General features: G+C 36.9%; 1 protein-coding gene across 3 annotated transcripts; it reads right to left on the reverse strand.

The window, feature by feature from the left end:
- Positions 1-282: 282 nt before the first annotated feature.
- Positions 283-27,822, reverse strand: LOC145987151 (histidine protein methyltransferase 1 homolog). 3 transcript variants are annotated; one of them, XM_083121653.1, is made up of 8 exons: positions 27,711-27,798; positions 13,475-13,547; positions 11,412-11,505; positions 8,743-8,976; positions 6,255-6,415; positions 2,330-2,583; positions 1,924-2,039; positions 283-422 (listed from the first exon to the last, which is right to left on the reverse strand). In XM_083121653.1, exons 3-8 carry the CDS (start codon positions 11,464-11,466, stop codon positions 385-387), a joined length of 858 nt encoding a protein of 285 aa, XP_082977779.1. In that variant the 5' UTR covers positions 11,467-11,505; positions 13,475-13,547; positions 27,711-27,798; the 3' UTR covers positions 283-384. The 3 variants fall into 3 exon arrangements, with proteins under 3 accessions (XP_082977779.1, XP_082977777.1, XP_082977778.1); XM_083121651.1 differs by lacking the exon at positions 13,475-13,547 and having other exon boundaries at positions 27,711-27,822; XM_083121652.1 differs by lacking the exon at positions 13,475-13,547 and having other exon boundaries at positions 27,698-27,741.
- Positions 27,823-27,976: the final 154 nt, after the last annotated feature.

Here is a 27,976-nt window from a genome sequence, read left to right on the forward strand (position 1 = left end):
AAGTTGTTAGGAAATTGTTTCTCTCAATTTTTCAGTTGGTCATTTCCTGTTTTTTTTTTCTTCTCATTTTACATAACTTTCCTGCCCGTGAGGCTGATTGTAACAATGATGAAATTGGGGAAGGGATACCACAAAGAAATGGCATGTTAAGATTCAATTGTTGGACTATTGTGACAATATCAGGAACCCGGCACTTGTCCACTGAGATGACCATCAAATAATTTTATTAATTGTAGTTATTTTCCAATTGGATGTTCAGGTTTTCAATTAAGAAATAGTGCATTACAAATATGAAAAAAATATATATATTTCAGAGTTTCTCTTTACATTAGATCTTGTGCATATTAAATAACTGTTCTCATTCTTCATGGCACTGAACCTCACTTATCTGAAAGTCACTTCTAAAATTTCCCGACGAATTCCTGTAAACATAGAAACTTGTATTAATAGTGTGTGTGTGTGTGTGTATAGACTGTACAGGTTTAATTTCACAGATAATTTATATATACTTGTAACAAGATAATTCATATTGTTTTGTCCATAATATATCCCAATGACGGGAAGATATACACATTCCATCACATATTGTCATGTGAGAACCAGAGAGACGTGACTCCAATTGATCAAATTTACAGGAAAGAGAAAATAATGTATTCTTAGGAATATGTCAGTCAGTAAATTGGAAACACATGACTCACACCTAACTGTTAACATGTCGATCTGACTCCAAATAGTGTTCAAGGGAGTTTATTTAAGGCGAGGAGGGACAATTACGCACTAGTTGTGCATTTATGTCAATATCGTCTGATTGGGCACAGCTATTTGAAAAAGGGTTTAGTATGCGAGAGAGAGTGAATTTCTCTCCATGTTGCAAGTGGAAACTGTTTTTTGAGTTGATTACTAAGCTAGACACGATGTTTGAAAAATATGATTAATAAGTATTTACAGAATCCCATGTATTCCTTATGGGAAATCAACTTCAAATTACGGCTAATCAAATGGGAGTTTCGACTTTTCTTTCTACTATGACATAGTTCGTGTCCTTTTCTGTCCATGTACTTTTCTACGACATTGGATGTTTGATATTCCCATGAGAACGAATAAAATAATGGTCCCATAAACCTAATGCATTTCTCCTTGTCTCATACGGCCATCCTGGCAGTGTTGCCAAACCTGATGTGCATAAAAGAGCTACATTTCACCATTAATAGAGGTAAAGATGACTTTCAAGGAGCTAGATTAAAGAAGGCTGCATAAAGTGCCTCCTAGGGTAATTTTAGGTATCAGAGGGGTGGGGGTGCTGCTATTACCATTAGCTTTAAAGTGATGGCAATTTATTCTTAGTTTTCACCGCCTAGATTTGGCGACATTACCCATCTCAATAATCCAATGATGTTCATATGAAATCGAAAATAAAATATTCCCGGATAACAATATTGTCATCTTCACCTTAGCCACAGCACTATATATTAAAATACCTGGGAAGGAAAGAAGGGGTGGGTGATGTGGCCTATATATGAATATCACGTCACGTGCAAAATGTACACTCCTGGCAAAGGTTGGTCTTTATGGGCCGGAGCCAGTGGTGGCATCATGGTGGGGTAGAGGGCAGGTGCCACAACTCACAGTCAAACGAGTGCACGAAAGAGCGAAGTTGGCTAAAGTGACCGGCAGCTGCCCCAGCAAGAAAGACCATGGGGAAATTGTTCCTACTTTCCTTAAACAAAACTGAAAACCACATTTTTGGAGTTACGTTCTTTTGATTCTCATATGACAATATGATGTTTTTATTTATCTAAAATATTTCCATCAAAATTTTGAGGGTATGTAATGCATACACAGCCTCAATAGTTTAGGAACTGAAATTTGCAAGTCACACGCTGAATTGGGTTGTACATGGAATATACTCTTCACCATACAAACCTTCAAAGTGCTGCCAACAAACAGAGCTTTTCATAATTCCTTCTTTATTTATGAGATCTTCAAATTGCCTTGTTCCACCGCCGACACCAAAGTAATATGTCTTGGCTGCTATAAAGCTATTTTGTGGTTAAAGAAGCATTCTCTACAGACAGAAAACAAAGTACACATTACCATTTTAATCACTTATGTAAGTGCATTCCATTCGAAATAATAAATATTATATTCTAATGTGACTCAAAAATTTACGTTGACTTCTCACTTAAAATTTGTTTACTTAGGCATAGCATTAAGAGGACATGTTGTTTGTGTTCATCATTAACACATCTGCATAAATATAAACCCTACAAGGTTACATTTTTGGGTACTTGAAATAAATTATGCAAGTACAAGTTACTTGAAAGGATACACTGCACCACCTGTCTTCAGTCTTCTTTTGAACACAGAATATAATTTATCATTGTTACTTGTATTATATATAGTCTCTGAAGAAAGAATATAATCATATTTGTTATGTTCATCCAAGCTGTCTTTCTCTGTGAGATCAACAAAAGAACTCCAATCTCCAGCAAAGTATCTGCAAGAAGAAAGGATCTCTTGCTTGCTATTATGAAGATTTAAATATACACTAGGTATGGTCACAGCTTTCAAAACCTCAGCATTCTGGAAAAAAGAAAAAAAAGCAATACCAATTTCAAGCAACATGGTAACTGTTCACATATGCATACTTAACATATAATAACCCTCTTCCTGGCAGGAAGGCATTTAAATTACACCACTGTTCTGGCAGGACATCTAAATTTAAAAGGCCAAATATGCATGGAAATTTATTTGGTAATAAGATCAATTTAAAATGTACAAGGGTGGGGCAAAAAGAAGGAAACAAACATTGGTTCGACCCTATTACATTCAGGATGAAGCTGGTAACCCAAGAATGGTAACGACAGTGGTATACAAGAAGCAGGTCATCATCTGGTTTCATGCAGATATAAAGATATTTTGTGATCTGAATAATTTGGCTTCCATCAGCAAGTTTTCCAAGGTGGAGCCACTCCACACACAGGCCTGGAGAACAGGGTACTGTTAGAGGAACTGTTTCCAGAATGCCTTGTGTCCAGAGGGACTGCCATCCAGATCTGATGTGTGATGCATTTTGTTGGGAATGTTGCAGGAACAATGTTTCTCACCAGTACCACAAACTCTGGAACAACTACATGAGAACATTGATGCTGGGAGATGTATCCCCTGAACAGTGCTCCCAAATGGTGTCAACTCATTGAACTTGTTATTCGCATTGGCGTCAAGCATTTGGAACATTTTGCCCCACCCTGTATAATTGATGGCAGGATATCACAATCAAGCTATTTAAACTGTTCCCTGATGTGGATATGTCCCCACTTCCCCATTCTCTGCTGCACATATGCTTATTATTGTAACTACTGTGCAATAAATGAATTTCGGTTGTGAAATCTTGACTTTGTGTTGTAGAATATATCTGATTGACCTAGAGACTAGTTTCGTTAGCTGTAGGAGTGACAGGCAGGGAGGGAGGTGAAGAATCATCCCATTTTTCCTTGCCTGCCTGCAAGAAACAAACACAGAAATGCTTGCCATTTTTGTCTTACCCTGCTCCAAATGGCATACACAGAGGGTAGCTAATGAGAGAAATCAAAGTTTTCAAATGAAAGCATTAAAGAACTCTCGGAACAAAATCGAAGTGATAAATGCAACCCCCACCCCCTTAAAATGACCCCCAATTACCATTTTTGTCTTTGAACTACTTTTAAAACAAAGGTTACAAGTGGTAATTATGAAATATTTTACTGAGTACTAGAATACAGCTATTTAATATCCACCATTACAATTCCAGCCACTTAAAAGAAAAAAATCTACATTGGCTAGTCCCTGCAACTGTAGTCAGTAGCATAACATTGAAAAAAAAGGGGGAGGGGTATGGTATTCTCAAGGTCAAGCAGAAATATTCCCTGGACAAAGTCATCATTTCACAATTGTATGTTCAATATACATTACATTAATACTGGAAACAAGCATGTGTCAGGGATGATATCATGCCAATGACAGAGAAAGTGATTAAAAAAAAAAAATCCTACAAAGACTAACAAAAAAAATTGTCATACATAATTTTATTTATTGTTCCATACTGTGGCCATGTGGTTTAAGGTCATGCTTTGGGCTCCGGCGTTGGGATGCGTTCAGGTTAGTCTCTCCTGGGGGAAGCGAAACAATTTTTCTCTTAAGATTTCGGCCTGTGTACAAGACCAGTGGCCACCCACCGTCGTGAGGAAATTGGGGAGCTACGAACGAGTAGCATCACCTGGTCATGGAAACCTACAACAACCACCAGGGTTTCGTCTTGCTGACCACACATCAGCCCATAACTGGTTAGATGATCTCCCACCTCAGAAATGAGGCTGGCAGTCAGTAGGTAGGCCCTGGACCTCATGGGCTGTTGCACCACAGGTTTTTATTTATTTTATTGATTACACCATCATATCAGTTTGTATGCATTATACAGAATGTCCTCCTTTTGTACATTTGCTTCACAAAATTAACTTGCTGCTCAATTGTGAGACCTTCAAACTTTCATTACATATATTATCCGAATAATGAATTCTGTAATTGAGTAAAAAAAAAAAAGTAAAGTGTTCCCCTGTGCATAGCACCACGCCATGAAGGCGTATAGGGGGTGTGGGGGTAACGCCCCACACTTTCTTGATCCGGTCGTGAGTGAGGGTGATGTGATCAGCATCACGCCCCTGACCGCCTTTACCCCCCAGGGTTACCCCCAGGTACCCATGTTATTCGACGCTGGGTTGGCGCCGGGGCCGCTTCCACCGTTAGAAAAGTTCCCGGATTTGAACCGGCCGGGGATCGAACCCGGGACCTTAAGCATGGTAGTCAGACGCGTTACCGACTGAGCCACCGCGGCCACTGAGCCACTGAGGCTTGGTTTTATAACAATTAGCACGCATTAATGAGGTTTTAGTATATTTTAGTTTCAGTACCCTTAGCATCTCTACAATGCATAGTTCCTGCAGTGGCATGCTTGTTTGATCCATGCACAACATGAAGTCGCATGCATTTAGTAATATACAAACAACAATACTTTGTGTTTGTCCATGAAAAATTGTCATTGATTTGGCTTTCTGGGATTCGAACCCGGGCATTGAATCGTGCTGTGCAAACTACCCTGTCATGGAGGTCATTTGTCCAGAAAAAAAGATTGCTGTCAAATGCTGTGTATGTACATATTATATACACAAGGACTGTTCAAAAAGAAACTGAACTACTACAAAATTAAGAAAATGGTAATATTCACCAGCTATTTCGACCTGTCCCCTCCACTGTGCACACACCACTCCCAGCATTTCTTCCAGTCCTGGAATGCCTGCTGAACTCCAGTTTTGGAATACCCTATAGACTCTATAGCGAATTCCTCTTGATATCTTCTATTGTCTGGAATCTGTGACCTTTGAGGGTCTTCTGGTGCCAAATCAGTGGAGTAGGCCGGTTGTAGGATAACAAGTGTCTGGTAGTTTCCCAAAAACTCCCAGCTAACGAGTGAGGAATGACCACATGCATTATCATGAGGAACCATCCAGGACTTTTTCTACCGCATCTGTGGCCTATTGTGCTGCACATTTTCTTGTAATTGTTGCATGACGTTAACGTAGAATGCTGCATTCACTGCGGAACAATGCAACATAAACTCTGATTCTCTAGCAGTCGAAGAACATGATTAACATCCTTTTAACATGCGATCTACTCATTCGTCGTTCTTGATGGAGGTTCAACCTGATCTAAAACGTCTGTACCAATCGTAACACTGTGTTGATCTGAAACATTCCTCGCCATAGGCTTCATGTAACAGTATGTAAGTCTCTCTGCAAATTTTATTCAATTTCACACGTAGACCCTGCTCTTCCCTTCCAGTTATTTCATAGTAGGGTAACTGAAAATCGTGGCAGACACTCAAGGTGATCTACTGCATTACTGCGATTAGCAACGACTTTGAAACTGGGCCAAGTTAATAACTAAGGACACCGTTAGGCACCAACAAAACTTTATAAAAGGAGTTCAGTTTCTTTTTGAACAGGCCTTGTATATAAATTAACAGGTATCCCTTCCCTTATGAAATATCAGGTCACAATGCAGTCTATCACAATAGCCCTTTTAAATTACATTTAACAAAGTAATGATGATATGAAGCTACAATGGCTGCTAATAGACAAGAAATGGAAATTCTTTCTTACTGCAATTATTACTGACAAGTACATACAGAGAAGCATTACATCTATGGAGAGGTCACTTACATAGTCTTGAAAATGCACAGTAGCTCCCTGTAATGCAGCCACAATGCCGATGATTCCTACTCCACAGCCAAGGTCTAGAATCTTTTTACCTTGGAAACTGATAGGTTTTTTTAATATATATTCTACTAAATCTATTGTACACTCCCATATTTTCATCCCACCTGTGGAAATTAAAACATTAATACAATTAACAAGATGGTTACATTTTTAAATGCATTTGTACAGAATGTTAATGGAAGATTTCGACAATAACATAACTTATGCAAAGTGCCAATTAATTCTCTTTGAACAATTTTGGTATGCACTAATATATTTTCTGATTAAGAGTTCTTAAATATGTATTAATTTGTCATTTATTTCCTTTGAAATGTTTTACTTTTTTTAAATCACTCCTTATGATGAGAGAAACTAAACTCATTGGTATAGCATACATTTAAGGGCCAAATGGTGATCAGGTGTAGTCAGGCATGGAGTCATTATCTGGCTTATAGACTGGACGTGCTAATTCTTTTCTAAGTATCTCCACAATTGTCCTCTTGGTGCTGTCAGTACCAAAATTTTGGTTCCCTGCAGACTTATTAACATAAAAAACTGCTTGCACCAGTGACAAGACCACATATGAACTATCTTATTCTTGGCAGGTACAAATTCATTCTCTCCAGCACAGGATGTTGTTAGTTACTTTAGTAAATGTTTTGCTCTTTTGTTATATTGCTCGCTTTATTGGTTACCCATAAGTACATATTATTTATGACATTACACATTTTATATACTCCTAACAGTGTTTCCTCCTCTTACTTAGAATTATTATTATTATAACTTTTAAAACATACTGTTGATTTTAAGAAAACTTAAATCTTTCTCTCATATATCTATTTTCAAATTACGTGTGAATAGAATACAAATAGCTTGCTTAATAACATTAAACATTGTTTTTACATTATTAAACATACTATTTGCAAGAAGATAAACATAAAACATTAAGTAATAAAACAGAGTTTTTTTTCTACATCTATGCCTACACAAAGCACACATCTAATTTTAACATTTGTGACTACTGACAAGTACAATTTCTAAACTTGCACACATCTATGAAAAATGTACATTTTAGATTTATCAAGGAAATCTTAGTGCAGCTAAATAAAGGGTGTCTCAAAAATACGGGCTTTTTTGAAATGGTAAATAAAAGAAGATTAACTTCGAACTAAGTGTATTCATGGTTATGAATAGGGTATGCCATTTCTAAATTACTTCACTCACAGCCACAAGATGGCCTCATGTCTTGAAGATGACGTCAGTAAGATGGCTACTGTTTTTGTGTAAACATTTCTGAAGTCGTCTAGGAACATCGTGCATGCCTCGACGTAACATGACCCCAGTAATCTGGTTGATTTCCTCGATGATTCGTGTCTTCAGTTCCTCAACTGATGCAGGTCGATATTCGAACACCTTTGTCTTGAGGTAACCCCACAAAAAGAAATTGTAGACCAAGAGATCTGGGGGCCATGGGATGTCATCAAATCGAGAAACCAGTCTATTGCCAAACAACTGTCTCAATGCTGCAAATGACTGCCGAGTTGTGTGTGATATTGCCCTGTCCTGTTGAAAGCAGGCGTTGTCACGAATGTGTGGAAAGTAATTTTGTTCTTGAGCAAGAGTTTTTTTAACCATAGCAACATAACGTTCGGAATTGACGGTTACTGGGTTACCTTCACCATCTTCAAAAAAATAAGGGCCTATGATGCCAGATGATGACACTGCACACCATACAGTCACTTTCTGACTGTGTAACAGCACTTCGTGCACTAACTGCAGGTTTTGAGGGGCCAAATACCTGAAATTTTGCTTATTGACGAAGCCGCTGAGGTGAAAATGGGCCTCGTCTGACATCTACACCTTGTCAATGAACTGTTCGTCAATGTCCAATTTTCCCAGCACTGCTGTACAGAAATCCCTGAGTTGCTTGTGGTCGTTTGGTTTCAATTGCTGGATGATCTGAACTTTGTATGGATGGAACTTAAGGTCAAACTTCATTATGCAGTGCACACTTGACCTATACAGCTGCAGAGATGACGCTTGGCATCGAACAGAGCATCTTGGACTTCTCTCGACGACAGCCTGCAAGTTATCTTGTGTTCGAGCACCGCGAGATCGACCTGTTTGTTTCAGCTTCAAGGCCGAACTGTTTCTTTGAACTTTTTAACCCGAGTTCGCACTGCATGTGCAGATGGAACTTGTGCATGTCACGAAAGTTGATAATGTCACCGAAAATTGTGACGTGCCTCCACACTGTTCTTATAATACGCTTTCACAGCGTATGCACGCTGCACACCATCCCACTTCTCCACGATAACTGAATGGCATGGTACCTACTTCACGTTGTGTGCGTTATGCGGTGCCACATGTATTGCAGTGTTGCAAACTAACAATTTAAAAAAGCCCATATTTTTTAGACACCCTTTATAACCAATGGTGAAATATTTTATACCTTCATATTTTCCTGGAACTAGATCTGAATGCAGCGTCTCTGCTTGCAAAATATTTCTGCTTTCACCATCTGATAGATTGTTGAGTGTGGATTCTCCAGTTACATATTTCAAGTTATACCCAGTACATGAGAAAATTTTGTATGCTGTAGTATCAACTTGCATCAAATTTTCATCAGGAAAAATTTCTTCAGCTTGAAACCATGATATTTTTTCACTTCTAGAAGCTTCACATGCTGAAAAATAGGTTCTTACATAAGTACTAAAAAATAGCATATGATACATAGGTCTATCAATCCACTACCTTTTAGTGATCAAAGCATCATGCTGTAATTTTTATATTTTAATAGGTAGTAAATATTTTTAAAAGATGACTGTTCATAATTTGAATTACCTATAGTGCCGTGTTTTTAATGCAGGGTGTCTACCGAAAAAACAAGTCCAAAATTCTTTACCTTTTCTTTACGTTTATTTAATCGCCTTCTACTTAGGTATAGTTGGAAATTAAGAAAATAGATATTTTCATTTCATGAAAAACCCCTACAACAAAGCCAAAATGAAAAACCCCTACAACAAAGCCAAAATGAAAAACCCCTACAACAAAGCCAGTTAAAATGAAAACTGAAGCTGTACTTTAAGAAGAGATTTAGACTTGCTTTAATTATTAATGCATGAAAATTAATAACTAACTCAGACTTCATCCTCAATGAAGAATGACCACATTACTATATTTAATATTTTTACAAAACTTCACGCATACAAGAATATAATTCTTAAGAAATAAAGAGAACAAATCTTAAACAAAACTTAATACAATTTTAGATTTCCAATATTCAATTTTATTAAATCCAGCAGAGGTATATAACAATGTAAATTCACTATACTGTAAAAATAGCAAAAATTCTTGACCACAAGAATAATTTCTTGATCTTAACATTCTTGACTGGTAGACACCCTGTACCAACGCAACTTGGAAATTATTTGAAAATTTGGCACATCTGAAAATTAAATATGGAGATCTAGTGACAAGTTTTTACAAAGGATTAAATAAAATCAGATACTTATATCCATACAACTTGGTTCATTGCTAGAAATGTCATATACAGTGGAACCCTGATATTACGTTCCTGGATTTTAAATTCAATCTTGATGGTCCCAAGAGGACAAAATGCTATAAAATTTACCTTGTTTTTCCATTTTCCCGCATTTTATGAAATCGAACTTCCACTGTAGTCATAACTTCACTATGTAAAGAAATATACAACAGTAAGAAGTTCATTCATCACAAAATAAGAAAAACACATTAAATATTTGTTATTGCAAATAAATAACACCTAAGCATGTGAAATTGCACGTACGCTAAAATATGCCACAATATTTTTTTGCAAGAAATCACAGACTGAATCTGTTTTACAGCGTGAGCCTACAAAACACTCACCTGTGTGTTCCAAATTTTAAACTGGGCATGCAGGCCCGTAGCCAGAATTGATCTCCAGGGGGGGCTCACAGGTTATCAGGGGAGGCTTTGTAAATCAAGTCCATTTTTCAAAAGTTTAACTGTTAAATGAAGGTAAATTATGTGTGTGGGGGAGGGGGGGTCATTAAGTTACATAAAGTTTAGAAATATCACATAAATACTATATTTTTCTATCTCTTTTAAAATATCACTTGAGGTGTTAATTGGCTGCTACTGAAATCATCCCTTACTACACACTCCATACTATGTTTGATGATACATATATTTATATTAATCAAGAAAAAAAGGACATTATTCAATCATAGTGGGATAGTGCCTACTGTACGCATACATTCCACTCCCATGCCGAAACAATAAAACTCACCTTTATTTCCAAAACTTGGGGAGCTGTTAACCTTTGACGCAGATGCAGAGGGAATTTGCATAATGACATCAAAGTCACAGATTTATGTATAAATGGGAGGTCGCAACAGGGGCAAAAAAGGTACAGATAATTCAATTGAATTTGCATTTAAAATTTTGGGTGCGTCAGCACTTAGGTTATTTTGCACTCGTCACGTTATGCAGAGTCCAGCCCCTTACCATAACATATAACAGAGCTATAGTGTCGCATAACTAAAATCTTAAAATATTCTGACCGGCTAAAAGCTGAGGCTGTAAAGGAGAACTCGGCACAGATAAGGACAACAAACAGGACAACATACAGAATTATACTGGCCATAGGAGAGCCTCGTTAGTCTGCAAAAAGCAGTCCAGGGTGTACTATGTGAAAGTGAGGTTGACAATTGGGTGTACTACGTGGAAGAATCACCCCTTGCACCCCGAAGGTACAGATAAAGAAGCTCCCCTGTGAAGAAACTTTCTGAAGTCTAGAGAAGTGCTGCTACTTAAGACTTCTTCTTATAAATAAGATGAATGAATATAATAACTGCTGTTCATGCTCCTTTAATTCATCCTTCACCAAAGTTGTGAGCAAAATCTTATCTGCTCTCTACATTTTCACTTTCCACTGCAAACAAATTACACAAAATAGTTTTACCTAATGTCAAGGGGGCTCAGCTCCCCCTGCCCCCTACCTGGCTACGGGCCTGTGGACATGCCTTTCTTGCTGATTTCTCTTAATGCTACTTACAAACTCTACAATAAACTAACAGTTCTAAAAAGGCTAAGGCTATTAGACAAGAATGCACTTACAAGTCTTTTGTCCAAGTTCTTCACTATTCTGACGAACAAAATTGAACTTGAACATCTTCTCATCCTTTAAAAGAACTCCTCAATATTTCAACTACTGCAATTAAAATTTGAAACCAATTTATATTGCAGTATCTCAACAAAATAAAGCTACATTATCTTTTCGCCATATCATGTGCATGTGCAAATAACTTCACAAAAAATAAAACAACTCCTTCTTTTCAGTTTAAAAATATTGTTTTTTCTTATCAATAAATTTTGCAAGAAGAATGAAGTTATTTGCTTGAAATAATAAAAATCTGAAGAGCCACAGATCATGGACTTTAAAACTCGTAAGGAAAGCCTGATCACTGGTCTCATTTAGCATACTATTAGCATACTATTTGTAGTGGTGTTACATTTTTTACAATTGTAGCTGTAACAATAATTTATCTATAAAACTTGTGACGAAAATTTCACTATAGCTACATTTCTTCTTCGCATTTTGAGGTACTTGTGTAAGAGGTTCATAAAGAGCAAGTTTTTTCAAGATAAAGAATTGGATTGATTTGGTGTTTTAAGTCCACTTTATGCACAGTAAGGCTAATCGGGACTGGACCTACAGTGGGATCCGAACCACTATGTACCTCTACCGGGTATCGAACCCAGAACCCCTTGATTACAAGGCGAGGATGCTACCACAGCGCCATCAGGGAGGCCTTTTTCAAGATAAAGAAAATCTGGATCACCCAGATGATAATATTCTGATATCTCATATCAGGAAGGACAGGGGGCAAACTGGTCTACTGACCCCCTCCTTGGAAATTGGCATCATTCATTTCAAGTTACAAAAAAGCATAAACACAAGAAAATTTCAGTTGCTATTCGAACAGAATAATAAAGTAAAATATGTATTACTTTAAAAAAAATTGAGTTACAACGCAGGAACCAGGTTATGTAGTCATATTGCTGGATGAATACTATCTTGTATGCCCATCTGCGCTGACTTTGCAGGAGAGCTGATTGAAGTTTGACGTATGTGGATTTTGAACACACTACAAGATTTTATTAATGTTGATAATTCACACCAGTTTACTTATAATAATAAGACAGCAATAGAAGGTACAAAGCAATTAAAATTCTTAGGTCTATATATTGATGCATATCTAACATGGAATGATCATATAAATTATACAGCTAAAAAAATATACGTATACTGAGTGAATGTGTAGATAGTGATGTACTACTGAAAGTATACTATGCTCAGATACATAGCATTTTGAATTATGGTGTGCAAGTATGGGGTAATAGCAAGCAAGCAAATAAAATATTTAAACTTTAAAAAAAAGCAATGAGAATAATATGCAAGGAGTCCCCTAAATCACACTGTCAATCTTTATTTGTTAAGTTGGGAGTACTTAGTCTACCTTCACTGTATATTTATAGGATTTTATATTTAGTACATAATAAGTTACAAAAGTTTTCAACAAACAGTATAAATCACCAATACAATACAAGAAATCAAGCAATCTAAGTATAAGAAGATACCAACATAGTAAATCCCAAAAAAATATGACACATATGCCGGCAAAAATTTACAATCATCTACCACAAAACTTAAAATCTCTACAAATGAATAGTTTTAAGAACTTTATTCTAAAAAATTTGAAAAATGAGTGTCTCTATGAAGTTAATGAATACTACTCAATAGATTTTGAGAAATATTTGTTCAAAGAATTTTATACTTGAGATCCTGATACATAAATTTTCTCTTTACAACATGTAACTAGTATTTATTTATTGTATAAATAAATAATAATATAAGTTGACGATGTCGATGCATTCTTGTAATGTCTTATGGCAATCAAGATCTTATCTTATCTTGACAGCCAGATATGTCACTTCCAGCATTCAGCCAGCAATATTCTACCCCTTAATCCAAAAGAAAAAATAGTTGCAAACATTTCAAAATTCCAAAAAATTAGAGTTTCATGTGAAAGGTCACACAATATAAACTTTATAACTACTATTTTCCCCAATATTTAAGCTCTTTCTTCAACAATGTGTATGCATATCAGTACACTAACTATAAGATAAGAATGAAAAACAGTTGTGCTGGATATTCACTGCTCATCTAGTGGATAGACTGGAGAAGTCTCCCTGGGGATACAAAAATAAATAAAAAAAAATAAAATATGTTTATTCTTACTAGTTTATAACAGTTATTATTGTACAAAAATAATCATAACCATTGTTGTTATTATTTCTATTACTTGAGTTTTATCAGTGACCTAAACCACTCTGATCCAAAAATTCCTGGCAACAGCCATACAGGTAATTTAGTTCATTAGTATCTCAATAATTCTGACATTCATGCACTCAACTGATGTATATTTGGCTGATGGTTATGTGAGTGCTATGTTTGACATATCCAGAAGATGAATATTGATGTATTTGGATGGGATATATATATATATATATATATAATTGTAATGATCTTCAATTAGGCAAAACGTTAACGAACAAAACAACATTTATTTAACTTATAACTTCATGTTATAAAAACTACATGAAAGACATTCAACAAAGACAAAAGACAATCTCTCTCCAACTCGACTTGTTCACAGTATCTCTTCTAAAATCTTTTATCTTTTTCTTAACATCTATCAATTCTCCCCGTCTAACAAAAAAAAAAAAATCATTCATAGGTCTTGTTACCAAAGGTAAGTTGTAGTCTGTCCGGCTCCTTCTTGGATCTAGAAGATCTTAGAAATTCTCTGTTTTTTATGTTCCTCGCTTCTGCAGGTACAGCTGCCTCTGGTTCCCCATGTCCTGGTGCTGCCTCTGTATACATTGGAAACGTCCAAAAATCATCCAACTCCTCTTCTTTCTTCTCAACCTCCCGTCTCTGAACTTTATAGTTGCTCTTAAGCTTTCCCACCTGATGTCTGTGAACTCTTTTTGTCAATCCATTTCCGAGTTTCACATCTAAAAGCCTTGCTCCTACTCTCTTAATCACCTGAGCTTTTATAAATTTAGGCACTAAGGATGGAAAATTTTTTATCCAAACTATTTCACCTGATTTAGGCATCCAAGTTTCAACCTCATATTTATTATTATCTATATTTTCATCTATTTGGCAATTTGGTAAGTTGAATATACTTCTTGGCTGATATTTCATAACTCTTTCTGCTGGAGACATTCCTAATCGTTGCCACTTTGAAAATCTTAGATAGTATAAAATACTATCTATAATTTTTTTCCAGTCAATTCTACGTCCCTCATTTCTACTTTGAAAATATTTCTTTCTTAATAAGCCTTTAACAGTTTGCACCCACCTTTCCGCTAAACCATTACTTTCCGGATTCCAAGGCGGTGAATGTAGCAATCTTATTCCATGCTTTTCACAAAATTTCTCAAATTGATTACTCCTGAAAGGCGGTCCATTATCTGACACAATAACAGAAGGATAACCAAATATCTGGAAATTTCTGTTTAAACATTCTATAGTTTCTTCTCCATTTGTCGATCGCACCTGCCATATTTCTGTCCATCTAGAGCAACTATCAATGAATAGCAAAAATTTCCTTCCTCCGTATTCAAAAAAATCAACATGTATTCTTTCAAAAGGAATATCTGTTTGTTTCCATCCGACATATTTGTTTTTGGATGTACTTCTTTGAAAACTATTGCATTCTACACATTGATTTCCCAACCTTTCAAGATCTTCGTCTATTAAAGGCCACCAGTAGAATTCTCTAGCCATCATCTTCATTTTAGGTGTACCTACATGTTCTGCATGTAACAGCTTCAACACTGTTTCCCTGCATTCTTTAGGAATTATTATACGTCTTCCCCACATAAGGCATCCTTTGTTCATGGTTATTTCATTCTTCCTTCTATAATAATGTAAGATCACAGTATTTTGAAACTCTTTTGGAAGTGAATTAGGCCACCCAACATCAACCCATTGTACAACTTTTTGTAAAATGTCATCTTCTTTCATCTTCTTTACTATGTTATCTAACAATAGAGGTTCAATTTCGAAGGTGTCAATATAATTTAAAGATTCCTCAGCATCCCCTGTATCTTCCTCTATTGGCAATCTAGATAAAAAATCTGCTACATCTACACGTTTTGTGTAAACAATTGTGTATGAGTATTGTGATAATAACAAGGCCCATCTCTGTAAACGTGAACATGCTAACGATGGAATTGCTGCTGCCTCGCCAAAAATATATTTTACAGGTAAAGAATCACTATAGACTATGAAATGCTTTCCATAAAGATATTTATGAAATTTTTTTATGCCCGTCACTAAAGCTAACGCTTCCCTTTCAAATTGACTGTAATTTCTCTCTGAAGGTGCTAGTGTTGCCGAAGTGCAGGCAATTGTTTTCAATTCACCCTCAATCTTATTACACAACTGAGCCCCAACTCCTACACCACTTCCATCTACAATCAATACAATATCTTGATCTGGATTGTATGGAGTTAATATCTCAGCTTTTCGCAATGCTTCTTTGGATTCAAGAAATTCAGCTTTATGTCGATCTGTCCACGACCACACTGCTCCTTTCTTTAGCAATTCATAAAGATGTGTTATCTTCATAGCGAACTTTGGCATGCTCCTATGATAAAATGAAATCATTCCTAAATATGACTTCAATTCTTTAACGTTTGTTGGCTCTGGACAATTCAATATTGCTGTCTTATTCTTGATTAAAGGTTGAAAACCATTACTAGATATCCTGTAACCTAAATAGTCTACCTCTTTTTTGAAGACCTGGCATTTATCGAGATTAACTTTTATATTGTAATATGTCAATCTATCCAAAACTAGTTGTGTGTTATTGAAACATTCTTCTTCTCCATGGCCTGTTATAATTAAATCATCCAGGTAGCATTTGGCAAATGTATAATCTAACAGTACTTGATCCATTGTTCTTTGGAAAATCTGTGCACTGCAGCTTAAACCCATTGGTAACCTGTTATAAGTGAACAATCCCCATTTAGTATTGAGAACCAATAACTTTTTAGCACTCTCATCGAGTAATAATTGAAGATATGCTTTGGTCAGGTCCAACACTACATATGTGTCTGCATTCACTAAAGAATTAAGTAAATCATCCACTCGTGGCAAAGGATAAGTTACTTTTTCTACCACTTTATTGACAGTTACCTTAAAATCAGAACACAGCCGTAGATCACCATTATTTTTCTTTACTACCACTAAAGGTGTACCCCAATCAGAATACTGAATAGGTGACAAAACTCCCAATTTAACTAAATTATCCAATTCAGCCTTTACTTTCGGTTGTAAACTGTATGGAACTTCGTATGCTTTCTTGAATATTGGAACTGCTCCCTCCTTGATTGGTATCTGGCTTAAATTGCTTAATAGGCTCACAAATATTACCAGAAAAAACTTCTTTGTACTTATTTATTAAGTATTCAACTTTCTGATTAGTCAAACTTGGTTGCTTAGATAGTGTTAACAAACAACTGTCCCTAGAAATCGTTAACTGAAACCAAGATTTCCAATCTGGCCATAATTCATCCAACCAGGTCCTTCCTAAAATAGGTGTTTTCAATTTATTTCGGGAAATGTACACGGGCATTTTTAATCCTCCATTTTCTAACTGCACATCCAGCATAACTCTCCCTACTATTGGTAGTGGTCTCCCATCTGCATTCCGTAAAGTGAGAACACTCTTTATAACTGGAATGTTCCTAAAATTCGTTGTATGGAATTCCTCATCCCAAACAGATACTGCTGCACCCGTATCCACTTCGAATTGGACCTGTTTGCCATTGCACATCAACCTAACTAAACAATTATCAGCTTCACTTCCAGAGCTACTCATTTCAACATCCGATTTTTGTACATATAATTGATTCTTATGTACATTATTCTCATGTGAAGGTTCACTTGAATTCTCATTAAGACTCCTTAAGTCTAACCCACTTTTCTTATTACCGTACACAGGTTGTTTAACTTCCACATGTACGCCGTTTAACAACAAAGGCTTCATAGATGTATCAACATCATGTCTCACCTTAGTTGAAACTTCCTTCCTAAAAACATTGCTATTTATATTCTTACAGCACTGCTGAAAATGACCCTTTAATCCACATTTAAAACAATGTACATTCCAAGTTGGACATTTGTACTTTTCGTGTACATTATTACACCTTGAACATTTAAAAGCACCTTTCTTACTTTGCTGAATAACTGTTCTATCTTTTTGTACATGATGTACATTACTGAATACAGTCTTATCTTTTTGATAAAACAACCTCACATCTTGCTCTACCATTTCCATGGTTGATGATAAAGATACAGCTTTTTCAAAATCAAGCTCTGGTTCAGCTAATAATTTCTTTCTTGTTACTTCACAACGTATGCCAAAAACTAATTGGTCTCTCATCATTTCATTAAGAAACGTACCAAATGAACAATTAGATGCTTGATGCTTCATATTACAAATTCAGATAATGTTTGCCCTTCCTCTTGTCTCAACAGATGAAACTTATACCTTTCAGCTATGACATTTCTTTAGGCTTAAAATGAGTTAGTAACAAAGTACATAATTCTTCATATGTCTTGTGTGGAACTTTTGCTGGTGCTACTAAATCACTTAGAATATCGTACACTCTTCCGCCAGCTACTGAAATTAATGTACAAACTCTTTTATCTGCTGCAATATTATCTGCCAAACAGAATTGATCAAACCTTTCAATGTATGTTTGAATATTGCCATGTTCCACATCGAAGTGTTCAAAAAACTGTACATGATTACTAACCTCCATTATTCATAGCTTCTTATTCATAATAAGACTAATCTTCTTATACACATTATTCTTGTTACCTTCGTTCCATTTTTATCCTCGTCGCCAATTGTAATGATCTTCAATTAGGCAAAACGTTAACGAACAAAACAACATTTATTTAACTTATAACTTCATGTTATAAAAACTACATGAAAGACATTCAACAAAGACAAAAGACAATCTCTCTCCAACTCGACTTGTTCACAGTATCTCTTCTAAAATCTTTTATCTTTTTCTTAACATCTATCAATATATATATATCCAGATATGTGGTTAACAGATATGTAGATAATTTGATTGATGGATGTCTGTAGTGACAGTACAGGGATAATCCAAATGTGAGATACTCAGATAAAAAAATATATCACGATATTTAGATATCCCGCATACAGTTTTCCACCATTATAATTATCGAAGCATTACATATCTTAATGACAGATATCTACACAATTTGAATAACTAGATATCAGTATCATAATTATCTGGGTATCCATCATAATCACAATTATGATCCTAGAAGCAGTCAGTGAGGGAAAAAATGCCAAATTCAAAATACTGCCTTTATATTTGTCTAAAAAGTGAATAAAAATATGTTAATATATACATTTTAATAATCCTACCAATGAATATTTATGTATAGTTGCAAACATTAATTTGGGTAGCATCCTAATTGTAATATTCAAATTTGAATTGATAGCCGACTTATATGTAGGCATCTTATCATTCTCAACAAAAAATCATTCTAGTAAAAACCAGTCTCAGATTGTAACATTTCTATCAAAATATTTGAATGGTGGGTATTGTGATAATAATAACATAATCTGTTATCTAGTAAGTACAACTGTTAAGGATTTCCTTTGAATACTTCACAGTAGTGAAGTACAGAGGTTGATTCACTTCCATTTGGATGAGTTTCAAACATGATACTGTGTCACAGACACAACACAGAGTTGTTAAACTTGCACCATGCGTGAATCAGTGCTTGTTGTTTGCTAGCAGAGTGGTCATGTAGTGCGAACTCTAATGCCACTGGAAGTCAATTAATTCTGGGAACTCTATTTTAGAAGGTTGGAATCGTTTATTGTTTGAATCGAGATACTTTATACAGTAATGACACATTTCACAAGCATGCTTGACATGAGGTTGACTCCTTGGTACATTTTAACAGATGTGAGGTTCCCCAGAGCACCATAATCACTTTAAAAGCTCCTGATGTTTAGACACTAAAATCTTTTTGCCCAGTGATCCGGGATCCCACACCTTGAACTTTCAACATCCAAAAACAATTTGCTTCTTCACAGCTATTTCAGATACAAGAATATAAAGCTGTTATATGGTACAGGTACAAGGCATTTATAAACAAACACACAAAAAGAGAAGACATGATAAAATCATTTGCACTATTACTCAGATTTGGTATGGCCACATCTAAACACAAATACATATTTCTGTACACAATACCACAAATTAGGAAGAAAAAGACAACACTGTTGACCTGACCTGGGGACACCCGATACATGGACACAAAGTGCCAATCACTATTTTCAAACACAAATGTTACATGCCCATCCCATTCCAAGGGCCATGACGCACTCCCCCCCCCCCCAAATGGTAGAACATTTGCCTGCTCCCCCTCCCCCATCTATGCCAAATTAATTACTCAAATTATTTTGGTCAGACAAAATTTGCGCACAATATAATACCAGAGGTGCAACCACGAATTTTTGTCTGGGGGGGGGGGGGGGGCAAGTACCAAGATAAATGTACCAACAATAATAATAACAACATTAATAATGGCTTTATTAATAATAATAATAATAATACTAGTTCTAGTAGTAGTAGCATCAAAGACGTTATTATCCTCATAAATTATGCAAAAGGGAGTAGAAGTCTGCGCTAAAGCATTTGTTTGGAACAAACGATTTGAAATATTTTTTCAACACCGTCAATTTCACATTAGCAAATAATGGAAAACAAGCACACAAACTGTATTTTTGAATGGTAGAAAATGAATGATAAATGCATTCTGAAGATACATGTGTACAAAGATACAACACATATTATTTTAAAACATTGTATCACGGAAAACAAGTATATTGCGAGGGAATCAAACGAGAAATTTTTTAGATCCAACTTTTGCAATTGAAAACAATATTGATTCAATAGGGTGCAAATAATTTCACTGGACGCCATGGCATTATCCCTTTTGAAAAAGAAAATCATTTATCATCCGGCACCCACGGCCGACTCCCGCCGCTCCCCGAACTTGACGAAAATGAGAAAAGCAGATAGTGCGAGCAAAATGAGCAAAGAAACTTTACAAATTTATTTTTATATGCATAAAATTTGAAATCGAAGGGGTGATTCCTCTGTGCCTTTCCTGCAGTTGCCCTTGGCAGTCAATGTTTGACCCCCCTAGAACTGATTTCTGTCGAAGTCAATGCCCCCTGCTCCCCTTTTGGTTGCGCCACTGTATAATAAACATATTTGAGCAATATAAGTTTACTTTAGATACTTTAGGCTCACTTTCATGTTAAACGTACAAAACTGCTCAGGCTCACTGCCATTGTTTGCGTACTGAACCTTATTCTTCACACATTGTCCGCTCGACTAACCTTGTATTAATGCGAACAGCACGTCCGCCCCCTCCATCCAAACCAATTCTAAAGGCATAAGAGGTGGTGTTTCATTGCAACCCTATCGCCGTGATCACCCACAGGTAGGTAGAAAAACTATACATAATAACCAAAATTAAAAATCAATAACAAGCCAATCAAACAAAACGATCCCTCCATTTTTGTGTGAAGATATATAGAATTGGTATAAAATTTTGCCCCCCCCCCCAAATTCCCATGACCCTGGCACATCATTTAAACCCCCTGTGGGCACCCCTGGTTTCAATTCTAGAATCGTACAAAACAAAGTGAAAGAATGTGGTAACAGACTATTATAATTGCACGTATCTCTGAACTTGACTGTGCCCACTGCGTGTAACTAACGCCAATCCAGTCTTTTCTTGGTACCAGTTTCATAGATTGGAGACACATTAAAATCACATATTTTCTGTTTCGCATGGTTTGTACTTACCAATTGTGTATTGCAGAACATAGTTCAAGGTGCCATTATGCTTTTTACATGAAAAGGAACACAATTTTTCACATTCTGAGTGCTTTCTTTGCTTCCGGAACACACAATATGGCGGGCACATCTTGACTCACGTTGTGGGTATGTATGCAGTGTTTCAACCTTCTTCACCAAAAAATACCTACTATCGTGTTTGTCACCGGTGGGAATTATACATTATCCACGGGTAGCTGACGGATAGCCCCACGAACCATACACGGATAGCCCCACGAACCATTATACACGATAGCTGACCGATAACTTCATGAACCATTCATGGATAGCCCCACAAACCATTCTGGATAAGGTTAGGTTAGGTTTGGTTATGTTAGGCAAGCATAGTAAAAAAAAAGGGGGGGTTGAAACACTGACAGGGGCTTACGTCATCAAACGTGCGCAGCATCCGGTTGTCGTAGGGCAAGCAAATGAAAGCAATGGCAATTGTGCGTCGGTGAGATATTTCTCTTGAAAAATACATGATTTCCCGGTCAAATATATTCCACGATGAAAGAAAATACCTTGACGAATGTTGTAAACCTTGGAGAAACTCATTTCCGTGAGTCGTTTCAGTAATTATGGATATCGCCCGAACACCTCTCACTCGTTTATTTCGTTAATTTTAGCATTGATACTTACCTATTCTGCATTGCGGAAGATTCTTTAAGGTGAAGTTATGCCTTTTTCCATAAAATAGTAACTTTTCACATGACAAGTCATTATCTGTCTTCCTTGTTCCGCTTGGGTAACAGACAATATGGCATGCACTCGTCATGGATAATCGCGCGTCATGCTTGTGTTTTGCCGATTTGAAGTGGGTATGCAGTGTTTCAACCTTCTTAACAGAAAAATACCTACTTACGTGTTCATTATGTCATCACAAACCATCGACGGACAGCCCCAAAAAACCATTGACGGATAGCCCCAAAAATTATTCACGATAGCCCCATGAACAATTGACAGAAAGCCCCAAAAATTATGCACGATAGCCCCATGAACCATTGACGGATAACCCCAAAAACCATTCACGATAGTCCCCAAAACCATTGACGGATAGCCCCACAAACCATTGACTGATAGCCCCATAAACCATTTACGATAGCCCCAAAAACCATTCACGATAGCCCCATGCACCATTTCTGGCAAGGTTAGGTTAGGTAAGCATAGTTAAAAAAGAATTCTCGTAGAAAAAAGGCACGTTTGGAAACACTGGCGAGACCGCGTGACTTTCGACGCTCGCCCCATCTGCAGGTACATAATGGAAACAACGGCATAATGTTGTCGCTTTACAGAAAATGCAAGTTCCTTACATAAAAAGTTATTATTTTCCATGCAGTTTTCAGTTTCCGCGAAAGAAAATACCTCGAAGAACTTCGACAATGCTACAGAAACTGATTTCAGTAAGTAGTTTTGGTAACATTATAGTATAGGGGTGACTGATTTCTTCAAATTTACAGGAGAAAGTACTGACTGAAATCAATTTCTGTAGCATTGTGGAAGTTTGTGAATATAGTTTTGATCCATTTTAATGCGAATACATGTTGTTTTCTGTGAAAATCTCTGTCCGACACGCTGTTTCTGCTGCTGCCATTTGCTTTCTGCACAAGAACACAATGTTCCGTGTGTTAGATGATGTAACCGCGTAGTCAGTGTTTCAAAATCGCCGTGTTTTCACTAGAACATGACGTGTCGAGTATTTTTTTTTAAACTATGCTTGCCTAACCTAATTTAACCTAACCTAACCTTACGGAAAATGGTTTTTGGGGCTAACGTCAATGGTTTGTGAGGAATTAGCATAATTTCAAATCTGGGCACGAAAGTAGGTATTTTCCGGTGAACGATGTTGCAACACTGCATAAATCGACAAAACACTCGCACAACGCGACCTGAACCAGTACGCTATCGCCTGCCATAATGTGTTACAGAATCGAAATAACAAGTAACCGTAAGTACTCGTAAATGTAAGAAATAGACATTATCTTAGTTAGAAATGCATTATTTCACCTTAGGAAATGTTCCGCATTCCAAAACAGTATGTTAGCAATGTAAAAAAGTGTGAAATATATGATTTATAGGTGTCACCCCCATACTATAATAGTACCGTAGTTTCTCCTGTAAATTTGAAGAAATCCATTTGGGCGATATCGCATATTTACCGTAGTTTCTTGTAAAATACCAATGTGGGTAAATGTCTGTTATATCGGAGACACATTTCTTCATTCTTACAGAAGAAACTACTTACGGAAATGGGTTTCTGTAGCATTTTGAAAGTTCGTGGAGGTATTTTCTCACCGTAGAATGTGCACAACAAGAAATAAGCACTTTTGATATAATAAACTTGCAATCTGTGCAAAGTGACAACATTATGCCGTTGTTTCCATTATGTACCTGCAGATGGTGCAAGCGTCGAAAGTCACGCGGTCTCGCCAGTGTTTCCAAACATGACTCTTTTTACGAGAATTTTTCTTTTAACTATGCTTACCTAACCTAACCTTGCCGGAAATGGTCCGTGGGTCAATCGTCAATGGTTTTTTGGGGCTATCGTGAATGGTTTCTGGGGCCATCCGTCGATGGTTTGTGGGGCTATCCATCAATGGTTTTTGGGGCTATCCGTCAATGGTTTAAGATGACATAATGTAGGTATTTTTCAGTTAAGAAGGTTGAAACACTGCATACCCACTCAAAATCGACAAAACACAAGCACGATGCACGATGATACACAGCTGTGCGTGCCATATTGTATGTTCCGCAATGGAAGAAAGGACCCAAAAGAATTACTCATAATGTGAAAAATCGAAGTTATGGTAACACTTTACTATACCGGAGACGGATTTCTTCAAATTTACAGGTGAAAGCACTTACGCAAATCATTTTCTGTAGTGTTGTTGAAGTTCGGTAATGTAGTTTTTGATCCATTTTAATGTGAATGCATGTGGTTTTCTACGAAAATCTCTTTCCGACGTGCTATTGCTGCTCCCTCCATTTGCTTTCTGCATGAGAGTACAATGTTCCATGTGTTTGATGACGTAAACGCCGTAGTCAGTGTTTCAACCCACGCTGTCTTTTCGCTATAAGATGACGTGCCGTTGTCCGTATATGCTAAATTGAACGAGAGGAGTGCTAATGGAACCTAACTCAACACGCCTAACCTAACCTAGTAGGCATACCTCGTCCCCATGATAGTTTGTGGGGCTACCCGTGGATGGTTTTTGGGGCTAACGTCAATGGTTTAATAATTACTCTTTATGTCGAAAATTGAACTTTTTTCGTGTTTTTTTTAAAAAAAAAAATTAGGTATTTTTCAGTGAACAAGGTTGCCACACTGCATGCACACTCCAAATCGACAAAACACTGGCACAACGTGCGATGAACGGGTAAGCTATCGCCATATTGTGTGGAAATAAGGAAGAACAGTAAGTACTCGTAGATGTCAGAAATAGGCATTATTTTTGTTAGAAATTAATTATTTAATCTAAATAAATGTTCCGGAATGCAGAATAGTACGTTAGCAATGTAAAAAAGTGCGAAATAAATCATTGACAGGTGTCTCCGGTATAGAATACATAGTAACCACAAAACGCTCAATTAGGTGAATCTACTTTTCAAACATAGCGCTTTCACTTGTGTTATACCTAAAAGGTACTACTTTACTATACCTGAGACAGCCCGACCCTGTGGCCGAGCGGTTAGCACATCGCGCTGCGACGCCAAGGGTCCCGGGTTCGAATCCCGGTCGGGCTTGGTTGTTTGTGAATGTCCATTCATCAATTTCATCCTTTCATCACTCATCCTCATCTTCGCAAATTAGCCAAGAGGCACAAAACGCGAAGTAAAATAAACTAAATCAATCAATCAATCAATATACCTGAGACACCTGTCAATCATTTATTTATCACTTTTTTACATTGCTAACGTACTATTCTGCATTCGGGAACATTTATTTAGGTGAAATAATGAATTTCTAACGAGAATAATGCATACTTCTTACAGGTACTAGTTTACTATCCTTCGGACACATTTATTTATTTTTACAGAAGAAACTACTTACCATAATAAGTTCCTGTAGTATTGTCGAACATCGGGAAAGTGTTTTGTGTGATGTGGGAATGTTTCATAGCTGAAATTCATGTTGTTCGTTGAAAATTAATTCTCCGACGGAGAATAGCTAGCCCCACGAACCATTGGCGCGTGGATAGGTTAGTTCTGTTAGGTTAGGAAACATAGTTAAAATTTGCTGTCGTGTTTGTATCAGGATCTAGAAATTGGTAATAATTGCGAACCATTGGCGCTAGCCCCACAAACCATTGGCACGTGGTTAGGTTAGGAAACATAGTTCAAATTTCATCAAAACAACGTTGATACACCTTCAGGAATGTTCCGCGAAGCAGATACATAAGTATGAATGTCAAAAATTGACGAAACGAAAAAATTAGAGGTGTCCGAAGGATAGTAAATTTTTACCTTCTTACATTTACGAGTACTTACTGTTCTTCCTATTTCCACACAATATTGCGATAGCTTACCTGTTCATCGCGCGTTGTGCCAGTGTTTTGTCGATTTGGAGTGTGCATGCAGTGTTGTATCCTTGTTCACCGAAAAATACCTAAATTAAAAAAAAAACAAAAACACCACGATATTTTTTCACGAAAAAAGTTCAATTTTCGACATAAAGAGTAATTATTAAACCATTGACGTTAGCCCCAAAAACCATTGACGTTAGCCCCAAAAACCATTGACATTAGACCAAAAATTCACGAAAGCTCCACGAACCATCACGGGGACGAGGTATGCATACTAGGTTCGGTTAGGCCTGTTGGGTTAGGTTCCATTAGCACTCCCTTTATTCAATTTAGCATATACGGACAAGGGCACATCATATTATAGCGAAAAGACGGCGTGGGTTGAAACACTGACTACGCTGTTTACGTCATCAAATACATGGAACATTGATTAACAGTTTCATGCATCGGAGACACATTTAAATCGGATATTTTGTCTTTCTCGTGGTTTGTACTTACCAATTATGTATTGCGGAACATAGTGGAAGGTGTCAATATGCTTTTTGCACAAAAACAAACACTTTTTCTGCTAAAATAAACCATTTTCCTTAATGCTACGGAAAGCACGTCACGGTGCGATATCGCTTGCTTTGCAAATTGTAACGCTTCTTTTGTTTTCGAATATCAATGTTTCCAACTCTATTGTGCATGAAAGTTGTAAAAAACCGGGGATCACGTCTGGAAATTGTACATTTCGATGAAACATTGTTCGTTAGCCCCAAAAACCATCCACGGGTAGCCCCACAAACCATTGACGTTAGCCCCAAAAAACATCCACGGGTAGCCCCACAAACCATTGACGTTAGCCCCACAAACCATTGACGTTAGCCCCAAACACCATCCACGGGTAGCCCCACAAACCATTGACGTTAGCCCCAAACACCATCCACGGGTAGCCCCACAAACCATTGACGTTAGCCCCAAAAACCATCCACGGGTAGCCCCACAAACCATTGACGTTAGCCCCAAAAACCATCCACGGGTAGCCCCACGAACCATTCACACGAGGTTAGGTTAGGCCTGTTAGGTTAGGTTCCATTAGCACCCACTTCACCCCTAAATTAATCGAAAAACCATTTTCCTTTCTCGACAAAAAAACGCCCGTTTCTCGAAGAAAAAAAATCGCGTTTCTCGAAAAAAATCGCGCGTTTGGAAACCATGATTCCACTAGCGAGATCGCGTGACTTCTGACGCTAGAGCCATCTGCAGGTACATCTTGGAAACAACGGCATGATGTTGTCGATTTTCACAAAATGCGCAATATTATTACATGAAAAGTGATTATTTATTGTTCTGCTGCATTGTAGGATGAAGTTTTAGGAAGAATATATATCGACGGAGGTTATAAACCTTGGAGAAACTCATTTCCGTTAGTAGTTTCTTGTGTAAAATTGAAGAAATGTGTCTCCGATGCATGAAACTGTTACCGAACATTGTACTCTCATGCAGAAAGCAAATGGCGGCAGCAGCAATAGCGCGTCGGAAATAGATTTACGTAGAAAACCACATGCATTCGCATTAAAATGGATCAAAACTACATTCCCGAACATCAACAACTCTACAGAAAATGATTTGCATAAGTACTTTCTCCTGTAAATTTGAAGAAATCTGTCTCAGGTATAGTAAAGTGTTACCTTATAAAATTCTACACGGTGGACCATTATGAAGTTGAGACCAACAGTGTAACCAATTAACTCGAAGACAATTAGTACAGTGCAATAGTTGAACGGTCGTGTATGAAAGCACTAAAGCATATAAATCGGTCAAATATAAATAATTTACTGTAAAACCACGGACCTGCGGCACTGACCTGTTAACATTTTAATATTTTTTTGTCAAAGAGTGTGTTGTCAACTGTTATCACGACTGTCCATTTTGACCAACAGTTCGCGAAGCAATATATCTTTGGTGTACTTGTTATTCAACTGCTGACTAGTAGCTGTCGCCATGTTTTACATTCCCCCCCCCCCCTTTTTGGAAGAGTTCTGGGAGTGTGGTTTTGGGTTCCTTGCTCTTCATGCGACAAATGTTATCTATCTTTATGTTTGGTTAATATTCCCGTCGTGAATTTCGAAC

The sequence above is a fragment of the Lepisma saccharinum genome, chromosome 4 (genome assembly GCF_977018435.1).
Source record: "Lepisma saccharinum chromosome 4, izLepSacc3.1, whole genome shotgun sequence".
NCBI classification, from domain to species: Eukaryota; Metazoa; Arthropoda; class Insecta; order Zygentoma; family Lepismatidae; genus Lepisma; species Lepisma saccharinum.